The sequence below is a fragment of the Convolutriloba macropyga genome, chromosome 14, assembly GCF_964194025.1.
Source record: "Convolutriloba macropyga chromosome 14, txConMacr16.3, whole genome shotgun sequence".
In the NCBI taxonomy this organism is placed as follows: Eukaryota; Metazoa; Xenacoelomorpha; order Acoela; family Convolutidae; genus Convolutriloba; species Convolutriloba macropyga.
Window position 1 is genome coordinate 33,221,501 of NC_134481.1, and position 12,575 is coordinate 33,234,075.

At 34.1% G+C, this 12,575-nt stretch overlaps 1 protein-coding gene across 3 annotated transcripts in view; it reads right to left on the reverse strand.

The window, feature by feature from the left end:
* The window catches only part of LOC142353338 (uncharacterized), a 147,398-nt gene that overhangs the window by 11,554 nt on the left and 123,269 nt on the right, over nt 1-12,575 (reverse strand). For all 3 annotated transcript variants that reach the window (XM_075405571.1, XM_075405572.1, XM_075405573.1), the window contains 7 exons: nt 11,016-11,234; nt 10,187-10,477; nt 9,483-9,752; nt 3,307-3,624; nt 2,572-2,630; nt 1,877-2,090; nt 1,161-1,307 (listed from right to left, as the gene is read on the reverse strand). In XM_075405571.1, coding sequence (XP_075261686.1) covers nt 1,161-1,307; nt 1,877-2,090; nt 2,572-2,630; nt 3,307-3,624; nt 9,483-9,752; nt 10,187-10,477; nt 11,016-11,234 — 1,518 coding nt within the window. The remainder of the gene's footprint in view (nt 1-1,160; nt 1,308-1,876; nt 2,091-2,571; nt 2,631-3,306; nt 3,625-9,482; nt 9,753-10,186; nt 10,478-11,015; nt 11,235-12,575) is intronic.

Genomic DNA, 12,575 nt, shown 5'->3' on the forward strand with positions numbered 1-12,575 from the left:
CAACTAAAACAAAAAATTCTAACAACAAAAAGCTGCATGAACAGAAAACAACTCTCCTTCTCTCTGCTGTTCAATTATTTCAGTTGTTTGACCTACACACTTAGTTTTGGGGGGCGGCAATGACATTTACATTCTGTTTTAAATACACACCAACAACTTTATCGATCAAAAAGAAAACGCTTTACCAATGAACCTCTTGGAGTCATAAAATCCTCTAAGACCACAATAGAGCTACACTCATATTACAGCTTTGTAGCTAGAAAAACAATTCTTTTCAGGGCGCTGACGTGATCCCAGAGAAAAAAAAAGTGCTGTTGTTTTTTTAAAAGAAAACTCAATCACTGAAATCCGACAACTGGATTCAAACCATAATCTTCTAGCCATTTTAACAAGTGTTCTGATTACGCTCCCGGTCTTGGGTGTGCTTTATAACATCTTTTCTCATTCTTTCATGTAAGCTAAGGCTTCATATATCTATGATGAACAAGAAAAAGAATAATGCATCTGTTAGTATTCTTTAATTTAGCTGAAAAATGTCTTCTTAACACAATAAAACAATTAAGCAATGTTTTGAAGTGGATCAGTTTACACCATAATATTTTACAGCCTGAAAAGCGGTTTACTTTTATGAGCTTAAGTCGAGTTTTAATGCCCCGATCGATAGTTGAAAATTGAACTCATGCTAATAGTTTAACGTTTCAAAAAATCAGTTAGTTCAAAAATTTTAAGTTTGATTTTGGTTGGAAATGATTTCATTTTCTATCACTCAACGTGAAGGAATCCAGATGCAAAAAAGGCATATAGTAAATAAAGGAAAAAAGCTCAAGAGGATGTCATTAAAAAACAGGGATACGGATTGCCCTACGTTTCAGGGATATTTGGCGTGACAGGGTTTTCAAATGCAAAACCCGCAGATTTTCCCAGCAAATTTATTGAGATATTGATAGCGGACATTGCAAATGCTCGCGGATGGATTAGTATTGAAAAAAATCCCGAATAAAACCACAAAATCACACAATTGTATTGAAGTTTAGTTATAATTGTCCTATACAAATTAAAACTAGTTTTCAACTGATCTGACTTACATTTCTCAGACCTGATTTTTCTTAAAAGGAATTGTTCAATTTAAAATGGATTAGATATCTGCACAAATGACCCACTTTCATTTTGTGTCGGTCGGCAAAGTTGCTGTGGAAGAGTGACTTTTGTTTCTTCTGGTATTTGCCAGGGAGAGAGGAGGAACAGGGTTCTTTATCACCCCCCACACCACTGGAACTGCCTCCCAGTTTGGGATACTTCTGATAGCTCTAAAACAACAGGTCATCCCAGGATGGGGTCCTCAACCCAAAACAGGTATGGGCCAGATGGACATGGGTCGCGGTCGGGGTTCAGGCCGAACAGATCCAAAGTTAATAAAGGGCCAGACGGAACAGACCCAAGTCTTGGCTCGAGGACTTCATCCTCAGATGGGAAAAAACAAGTGTTTGTTGATCTACTGATACCTATGTGTCTCTTATTTCATATATTGTCAAATTATCATTTTTTCTGTCTTTGGTCTTCAGATGGATGGGGAGTTTTTGACGGCTAAAGCTGGCTTTTTCTTCAAAAAATTTATGATTCACACAATCTGTCACAAATGGCGATGTCATGACAATTGTTTATTTTAATTGTTTATAAAATTCGGTTAACTAGTTTAAAAATAGTATAATCAAAGTGTAATTATAATATATCATGACATCAACTAAAATATGCCCGATATTATACATTTTATAATGCCAAGAGGCATAATCAGAAACTGTACATAGTAAAAACAGACTGAAAAGTCTTTGATTCAGTACTGATTTACAATAAACTATGGACAACAAATGCTGTGAACCTGTGTCTCAGAGAGATTGTCAGTGTCAGTCTCTGCACTTGTTGCACTGAGGTGGTGATGTGCAGTATTGGAAGATGAGGATGAAGTTCCACCCCCTCCAACTGCGGATCCACCCGAGAATACAAGTGGGTCTGTGTCTGTGTCCAGTGATTTACTCTTCTGAAGTTTCTTAGAGTCCACTCTGCTCAGAAGGGATGTCTGGCTAGTGTGTCGCCTACAACACCCGGAACAATTTCAGAATAAGAAATGTAGTGTAGCGTTCATTAAATTAAAAACGTCATCATAATTTCACTTTTGAAAAATTGGATCTTTTCCGTTTGTGCCCCCCCCCCCCCCCAGTATTTTATCCTCCCCTCAGTTACAGAGCACGTGCCATTACACAGTAAATCATTATGTTAAAATATGGCACGTGGGTAACTTATGTCATATCGTAACTTCTCATGAAAAGATTAGCATGTGCATAATAATTTTGTTGTCTCAATGAGAAACCGCTGATTACATTTTGTAAAGTTAACGGCGATGTTCGATTGGAAATCAGCGTAAATTACGTCATTAGATTTGCTTGAAGAGTTTTGAAGAAGCCAACTGAAACCCGGGGTGGGGTTCTTACTTCCAGCCAAATTGTTTAAGACCTTTTTAAATAGATAATCTTCAATCTCTGAATATGAATTAGTATATTATTCTTTTAGTTATACCTTTTGGCAGAACTCAGCTCCAGGAAATTGTCCATGAGGTTGTCAATCTCCAGTTCAATCTGAAAAAAGAGAGTTGCTTATTCCAGCTACACCCTCTGAAGGGGTAAATTTTTATCCGTTTTGTGGAATTCTAAGTCCATATTGGATCCAAAAGCATCCACATGCCGCATATAAAGCTGCTCCTTTGTAACTTTTCTAGAAAATCAGGACTGCTGTAGCGATATTTTTTATCTGACTGAATCTTATGATATTGTGCTAAATATTGTCCAAACGTGCTTTTTAGTTTTTGCAACTTGGTATGTGTGGCCATGTCATGGTTATTCTTTCGTGCTTATTTCGTGAAGATCTTGATACCCATGCAAAGATCTCGTAGTTTTTTTGCATATCATGATGTTATCTTGCCATGTAACAAATAAAGATCTTGGCAAGATTTTACATGTTTTTGACTATTGTTCATTTTCAAAGGGAACCAGGTTTCGAATCACTGGGTAACAAAAGCTGTGAACCATATTCTTTTCTATTAATTATTGCCATAATTCTATAACTTTTGAGTTAATAAATTGATCTTCAAATTTTAAGATGAAACATACTAATTGATGCATTTTAAGTTATTATTTCACCAGTGCAGTCAATAATATTCGAGCTAAACTAACAAAATAATTGAAAAAAATGGCATTTCGCTATTGTGAAGTGACTTTCACAAAAGCAGGAACAAAACAAACAAAATTGAGATACCTTTGAAGGTTCTCTGTTGTCATCTAAGCTGAACGAACTGGAATCTTCATGTCTTTCAAACGTATAGGATTCTAAGCCGGACATTTTGGAACCCCTTTCTGAACTGCTAATATCTGCCATTCTTTTCATCCTGTTAACTTCAATTTGCAACTCGTAAATCTTGGTCCGATCTGAAAACTTTGTGAGGTCGAGTTCAGCGTTTTTCTTCATTAAATCTTGTTTTTCGCTTTGCCATAATCGTTGCTGTTTAGAGCAGTTGTCGATTGCAAGTTTCAGTTGTTCGTGTACCAGATCAACGTTGCGTAGCTGGCCTTCGAGCTGAAAAGAAGTATCGATAGCAATTATAAAATAATCGAAAAAAGAATTGGTTTTGTCATTTGTCATTTTTGTTCAAGTAATGATCTGTTAATTAGCCAGTGAGTCTGCCTCGATGAAGTAGTTTTAATTAGGAAAAGTTGGGTCCATAAGATTGCTGCACTTTTTGTTGAAAAATCGAATATTTCTTTGCTATTTCAATAATTCACATCTCAGCATTATGCATTATGTATATATTTTCACATCTCAGCGTTAACACTTTATTCTTAGAAACTAGCACAAATATTTTGTTCGAAATATCAGTTTTTGTTTTTTGTGAAAACTGATTTTGATATTAAAATTGTTCGAAAAAGTGGCTAGAAAGAGGAGAAATCCTTTTGGGAAATTTTGAAATAGAGAAAAGTAGTGCTTGTGTTAGTCATCAACAGCAGCCTTGTAACAGCCTTTATTCAGATGTTACGAAACTTGGGAAATTTATGTAGAATAAATTATCCTGACCACTGAAAATTCAAATAACCTTACTTCTTTCTCAATGCCAATGAAATAGTTGACCGAGTTTTCTTGAAAAGTTAATTTCTAACCAAAAGCAGGAGCGCAAGAAAATAAAACAATTTAAAACTGGAAAAAAGATAAATAAATTCAACAAAACAAACGGCAAAAAAGTAATTTTCCCATAAAAGTATCGGAAAAAAAACGATTGAAATCTTAAAAATTGTTGAGATATAGAACCGCAGCGTATTAGTTTTTAATTCTGAAGAGAAAAGAATCACTCAGTTTTTTGAGAGTGAAGGAAATAAGACTAGATCAGATTATAATTAAAAAGGCAAAAAGGAATATATGTCTTTTTTTTGAAGCAAAAAGATGAAGTATTAAAACTAATTCCTTAAGTATGTTCATCCTACATGAGTCACTTAGTGACTGTGATTGTGTTCTAGAAGAGCAATATTTTCACACTACATTTCATTGAAAACAAAATTTTAGAAGCAGTTTAATTAACTCATTTTCTCAAAAATAATGCGATATAAAAGTTAAAAGATAATAAGAAATCATATTAAGTTATACTTGATATCATTTGGCTAAATTTGCACAAAAATTAGCTGGCTGCTATAAAGTTCCAAACTCCTAAACAGGACGGCTCAGTAATGTGCGTTTGCACATCAAGTTCCGGCCCCGCTCATCTACATTTTTCACTTAATTGTCTACCAAATGGGGAAGAGATAAAAAAAATTAACATATTATTATATCGTTCAACAAATGTCTAAAAGAATAAAACAATCTACTCTAGAGAGCCTATGAGACCTGTGGCTACCATAATATGACTACCAGAAAAGACAGCAAAAAAATCAAATAGTTACAAATATTAATTACGACCAAAACTCCTTGTCCATCTTTTGAAAACCACTAGTAACCAAATCAAAATGTCATCAGATAAAATTTTTACTAAGAAGATTAACCGGTACTTTTTTGGAACAAGATATGGGACTTTTCCTCAATGCGACTTAGCAACAAGTCGACTAGAAATGAGCAAAATGGGGCAAAGTTTATTAAAACAATGCTTTTTATTAAAAAAAGAATTAAATTCGAACTGATTAGAAACATCAAATGAAATCATTGAGAGGGTCTTTTATACCTCAATAGAAAGCGACTCGGGCCTTTCATTATCCGTGATATGTCATACGACTACAAAAAGAAGGACAAATACATGCAAAAAACAAAAGATTTGCACGAAAAATTATGCACGAAAACGATGTCCCCCAATCAATTAAATATTAAACCGATCACTAAAAACAATAACAATCTTCGTTTGAATTTTCTTTAGGTGACAAAATTTGTGAATCAAACGACGTTCATTATTGTAATACTGTGAAAAGAAAACAAAAACCTACAAAAGGGGGGCAAATATACCAAAATCACGAAAATTGATTTTATGAAAACTGGTTGTTCCAAGAAGAAAGACCATTTGAGGAAAACAAACCCGTTATTAAAAGCAAATTGTATTTTAATAGATAAATCATGTGAATTGTATATAGAGATAATTAGCTACAATTTAACACAACTAAAATTGGCAGATCTCAAAAATCTGTCACTTTTTCTTATTAAAAACAAATATTTTCAAAATTCATAGCCAACAAAAGCTTTCGACTAAAAGAGTAGACAGTTTGTCTTGCAACTACTCGGAAAACTAATTGCGACTGTTTTTAATGAAAGTAATTCATAAGACTATGAAATAACATTAAATACAATCTGAACTAATAAGTTTCACAAACAACTTTACGAAACTACAGTTTTGAAGCCATTAAATTTATACGTTATTGATCGCGAGAATAAAACATCTTCATTTGCGTCTGTTCTGATCATCAAAATGTCTTTTTGTAAAACGACTATCACCAAATGACAACAAAAAGAACCAAAAAAGTGAAAAGTATCTAAACTTCACACAATTCTTCTGATACAAATTGTCTAAGCCCTGAAGACATCATTTAAAACGTTTAAACAACAGAAAAATTATTGTTTGATTCAACAAAACATTAAAAAAGTTCTAAATAATGAAGCTAATTTACGAAATGATACAACAAAGTAAAATACGAAAAAAAAACGCAAACCAGAACAAAGTGATAAGTTGAAGAATACTATTAATCTTTTTTTAGAAATTTAATTCGAAAGTCAAAACAACCATTAGCTATTTACCGATATCAGTTAATAAGTTCATTCGGATATCTATACTTGGCCACTGAGACCTTTAATTATAAAGTATCTGGCATATGACAACAAATATTAACAACGAAACACGTCAAAAATAAAAAAACTCTACCAATTTCTGGAAGAGAACGGTGTCGCAGCCCTTCAGACCTTATGTTATGAAAACAAAAAATGCTCAGTTTCAAATGTTGTAAAGCGTTTTTCAGTTAGATTGTTAAATAATATGACAGTTTACAAAAGAAACAAAAACAATATCAAAAATGGGCGATTATGCACAAAAGTCTGAAAATTTTGTATGAAAACTCGTGGTACCAAAAGCAAGAAAACCTTCTTTTAAGACAATTGGCAACAAAATTAGTTTGTATACTATAAGGAGGAAAAGTTAACCTGTACTTCCTGAGAATAAGCAAATCGTTGACTAAAATAACATCAAAAATCGACAAGTTCAAAAAATCACAGAAATTTCCTTAAAACAAATACATTCAATAACATAAGAGACAATAGATAACAACCGAAAGAATAGAAGAAGTTCACTTGCACCTCTTGAGGAAGACTTTTAGATCTTTGAGTTGTTAAACTTAAAAATCAGAATGCCAAAGAATAATAATTGAAGGCAAAAGACAAGAATTCAGTTAATTTTTACTAAAACTCTTCATCAATGCCTTAAAAACCCTCTGGTTCCCTTAAAACAAACTGTATCTATATTTGACCTCAAAATTTACGTACAATTGAGTTGTCATTAACGGAGCGGTGAATAAAAAGTGTTGTCAGTAATTAACATTAAGAAAACAAAAGCAAAAGAATTTGAAAAAAGGCAGCATCAAAATAAAAACCAAAAAGTCTCTGATTCTAAGAATCCATGATATTATCGAACCTCTCACTGATTTTGTCGCCCGCCCAGCAAACCAACCAAATGTTCCAGGTGTTTGTGAATTAGATCAGTTGTTGAGTGGAATTCTTCAAATATTAAAAAAAAAATAACAATGCATTTTGTATAATTATCGAGTTAAATCTGCAAAAAACGGCAAAGTTTTAATTCCAGAAGACTTTCATACGGCGCCTAATCGCAACTAGCGCTCTTTTTGAGATTATGGAGTCTGTGTTAAGGGTTCTAGGTCACTAAGTCTGGCAAACTTTAACAAAGTGGACCAAAAAAGCATATTTTGTGCCGTTTTTGATGAAAAAAGTTTGAATTTTAAAAATTTTATCAAAAATTTTAGCGAAAAAAAACTTTAATCAAACAATTAAGCAAAGCTCTTCTATCCCTAACGGTAACAATAACACTCTGCCGTTAAAAATTTTAACTTATTTTGAATTATATTAGCGAAATTGTGCCAAATCGATCGGCCAAAATTGACCGAACAAAAAAAAACCCATTTGAGTATATAGTTCCTCCGTCCCCAAAAAAGTGGGGGTCGGAACAATAAACTGATTGAAGTAACTGAACTGCTGTACAGATATAACAATTCAAGGAGATATTTTGCTGCAGGCTTAGTAATCGAGTTACCAACAACATTTGCTCGCCCTACTCCTTTTCTTTATCAATCACCTCAAAACAAAAACGGTGAAAGCACAAATCTTCGAAAGAAATAGGAGAATAGGAAGTATTATGTGCCTAACATGGGACATTTCAGCACTCAAGAAATTAAGTTCAATTTTCATATGAAAAAATTTTCCAACAATTTCCTTACAAAAAGCTTTTTCGGTTCGCATCGTCTATTTAAAACAAAATTTCAATTTTTTCATCTGAAAACTTTTTATGTATTGATTCTGTTTTTTTTGGAACACAGTTAAAATTGATTTTCGACACAATCTTGTTCAATGCAAAATTTTACAGTAAATGATCAAAATTCTTTGAATTTTCAATATGCCCGGAGCTGCTTCTTAAACCTAAAAACTTTCTAAGGTAAATCTTAGTTTCTGTATGATCAGTAGCTGTCTCGTATTTCTTTTTAGAAAAGGTTCCTAATTGCAAATTGAACTCCATTTATTTGCAGAAAAGTTTGATTTTTGTAGTAAAAAGTTTTCGTTCAACTAGTTTCAACAATTACAGGCTAATAAAAATTAGTTTTTTGGTAAATTTAATTGTCTCTTGACATTTGACCTCAGAACCCACCTAATTATCTCAACTGTCACTTGAAAGATTCCAATCTGTATACTTACATCTTTTTCAGTACTGTTGTTTTTGGCGAGGGTTACGAAGTGGATAAAAGCTTATCGTGCACTCTAAAATTCTCCTGTCTTATTACGCTGATAAATGAATTAGTTATATGGGAATGAGAAATCTTATTGGTATGAATAATGATTATACTATGTTTAATCCCAGGTTTGTTGTAACTCTACTCACACAATAAGATCACAATACTTTAGATGTTTTCATTCCAGGGTTGACCAAACTTACCAACCATAAAAAGTTCCATAATGGTCCCATAAAGTTCCATAAAAAATTTCTTTCTATGAAGTTTCTATGGTTTCTAAGTTTCTAAGTGTGTAAGTATTTTTTATGACCGTTGTATGGTTAGTAAGTTTCCATAAAAACCATATATGGCGTTGTATGATTAGTAAGTTTCATTTATGGTGGTCAACCCGGGTTAACTTTTCGTATTTGATGACTCATCATGTGTCACGAGAAATTGCGTAACATTATTGGAGAAATTTTAGAGTGTATAGAGGAGTTGAATGATATTACCTCATTGATCCTGGTCGTTAATTTCTGTCTCTGTTTCCACTGATTAACATAGATCATATTTGTATCCATTTTTTGGCAATCAATTTAACCACTACAGTTCAAACCTGTATTATCAGGTAAGGACAATGCAAATCAAATCACATAATAAACAGATAGCGTTCTCCGCTTTGATCAGACACTAAAACTGATCCAAATTTACTGATTGCCATTTTTATTGTATGCAGAAAAATAGCTTGTGGACATTTTGATCATTGGGTTTTGAATTTGACCGAATATTGCTTAAAATATTGAGTAATTAAGAAGAATATTCTCTGTCGCAAAACAATTTAAATTTAGTTTATTTGTTTCTGTTAATGGAAACTCATTAAAAAATTGGATACTCTTCTTCAACAACAAAACCAAAGTGAATTACAATTGGAATCTTCTTAACCCACACGTGAACTCATAATTACATAAGAAACCCGTAGCTGACCTCATTAATTCTGGTCATCAAGTTCTGTTTCTGCTTCAACTTTTCCTCTTTCAAGGAATGGATCTGCTGTTCCAGCACCTCAACCTCCCCCTTCCTCGCATTCTGACTCTTTTCCATGGATATCATTAGTTCCTCGTTGATGAGTCTGAACTCGTTCACGACATCCAAGGTGTTCTCAGCTGTGGCACCAGGTGTGGCTGCAATCAGAGAGGGCAAATGGTGCAGTTTGGTGGAGTCCTCCCAGTTTTCAAGGTTGCGACTGTTGCGGTTCTGAAAATGGACACAAAGTTTAGTTTAGTTAGTAGAAATACGTCCCTAGTAATGAAGCGGTTTCAAATCACGCAAGGTTTTTTTTGCAAGATGATTCAGAACTGTAAAGTTCTTAAAAGATGCTTCAATTCTTGGAAGATTCTTGCAAGAAATGATTCATGGCAAATAGTTTCATTCAAGACAAATAATCTTTTTATTGCTCTCAGTTGATGTTCAAAACTCTTATCGATAAAACTCTAATCGCTAACCCGAATTGATAAAAAAGTCAGGCAGTGCTTCAAAATATGGCAAGAGTAATGGAGTTTTGAATTCTTCGACTACAAGGGCACATATGAGAAACACTTGAGAGTTAAAAACTCAACACCAGCGCCCTAGTAGTTCGTTAATTCTGCTGGTTTTATATGCCAGGTGGTGGCTGATACAAAGGTACTCACCTGTTTCTGGTATATTTTGAGCGTGTTCGTATGTCTGTTGAAGATATCCACCACTCGCCTCTGTTCAGCCATCAATTTCTGATGCAACTGAAGACTCTCCTGTTGCTTCCTCTGCAACTCGAACTCCATCTTTCCCAGTTGCTGGCTGCAGGTGTCCAGGGATTCCTGTTTGTTCCTCGTCTCCCTCTGTAAGGCCATTAGCTTGGCACGGTTTTCCTCGATACTCCGCTGGGCTTCTTGTAGCAGAGCACTTTTGGTCTCAAGTTGGCGTTCTAAGTCTACTTTCTCGGCCTAAAATTATGGAAGTTCCTGTCGGGTTTCAACTACAGGTTGGCTTTTGGGATCCCCTTTGCAAAATAGTCGAGTACATTACCCATCACTTCATCTGACCAATAATAGATTGGATAATAAACAGTATGATTTCAAAGTACAAAGAGTTATAGTTTAAGCAAAATCAGCTAATAATCTAAAATGGACCGGTACTGGAAACGATCATACATATCGTAGTACATACAACCAACCAGCCAATCAACATGCCGTTTGAAAACGACGAAAAAGAATGGAAACATAATAGTGAATGGATTGAACCAAATATTGTTTCTATTATCCTGTTTTGCCCCTATTTGTTGAGATTCAGTTATGATTCAAGGGGGTTGAAGTATAGTAGTTATACGTGAACTTCTTAAATGATTCTACTTCCTAGAACTCTGTCAACTCTCTTCTAAATTGATTTGTATTAACTACAGGCAAATACCAAGTGAGATTAGAACAAAAAAGTGCTCGATTTTGAAAGAAGGAGGATCCTTCGCTATTAGAAAGAAATGTATACCTTTAGTTGAACGATCGTATGTTTGCTGGTGGCCAAATCTGACTCGGACTGTAATCTCGCTTCATGGAAGTTGCGTCTGCACTGCTCTAAGAACAACTCAACTCGCCCTTTCACTCCTTCTAGAACCTTCTTGTTTGCCCTGTCCTGATCAGAGAGTCTCAAGAGTAACGAAGACTCTAATTTCTTCATTCGGGTCAGCTCGTGCTCTTGCTCAAATACCTGAACAGGAATCAGTTTAAAAGAGCAACTGCAGCAAAGAAATTAAACTGTTTCCCATTTCTCTTAGGAAAAACTGGATCTTTTTAATAATTGTTCTTAACAAAATCCGTTAACCAATCAGAGATCAGCAATAACGTTTGACACATGTGCATAATATTTTAAACTAAACAAAATAAACTAGGCCGTGCCATGCTATTTAGACGAATCGAAATATAACTCAAAATGCATTTCTAACTGGCAGATCGGTGGATGTGCTTTGCGCGCGTCATAGCTTCCAACGACAACCAAGCCGAGCTTTATGGAATACATCCCACAGCACATGAGAGGTATAACCGTGAACAGTGATCGGCAATTCCGCTTGAATTAATATTAGGCTATCTTTTTTTTTGCAACAAGTAAATTAAAATTATAACCATACGGTTAAATATACCTGAAACAAAAAATATTTCAAATCATTCAAACAAAATAATATAATAAACATCAACAATTTTCTTAAAGAATCACATTTTAAAATTTTCTTTCGATTATTTTCTTCCTAAAGATAAAAATAACTTTTAAAAGCTCCTACGTTACTATTCAAAGGAATTTTTTCATGTTGTGAGAGCAAGAAATCATTCAACGAACTCATTCAACGTTGCCATTTTTTGCCAACCGAAGCCAATGTGGTAACTTATTCCATTTTTGTACGCATTGACGAACAATCGAATTCATTCCAAAGCTTGTTTCGGCATTTTGTCTGACTTTGAATTGTTTTGTTCGAGTATTTTGATGAAGACTCAGATACCCGTGAAAATTTTCAGAATTTTCTGGCCTAGCGATATCATAATAAAATTTTATTAGCGACATTTTTGCTATTATTAGCTCAGCTGCTAGGGTTTTTGTCTGGATTAGCAGATCTCTCGCTTTGTCATACTTTTTGCGTAGAAAGCACACCTTTATACCCCAGTTAATCCGTCGGTTAAGGCGTTTTAGGTTTTTTGCAGATAAATTTTGAAAAAAGATTGCCGAAAATGATAAGTGCGAAAACACAAGTGATTTTAAAAGAAGAATGCGCGCGTTCAGGGGAACTTGATGTCTTATAAGGTAAATTGATCTTATAGCATGAGCCATCTTTCTCAAGGTTTTATTCAGCTGCTCCTCAAAACTAAGATTCCTGTCAATTTGAAGACCAAGATATCTGCAACTTTTTTGTGTTGTGAGAACTTCGTTTTTGTAAAAAAAAAATCCGAAATCAGAATTATCGCGCGAGAAAAAGATTAATTCGGTTTTGTTTGTATTCAAAGTTAGTTTGTTCATCTCTACATATTCTTCTGTTATTTGTAAAATTTCCGTGACTTTTCC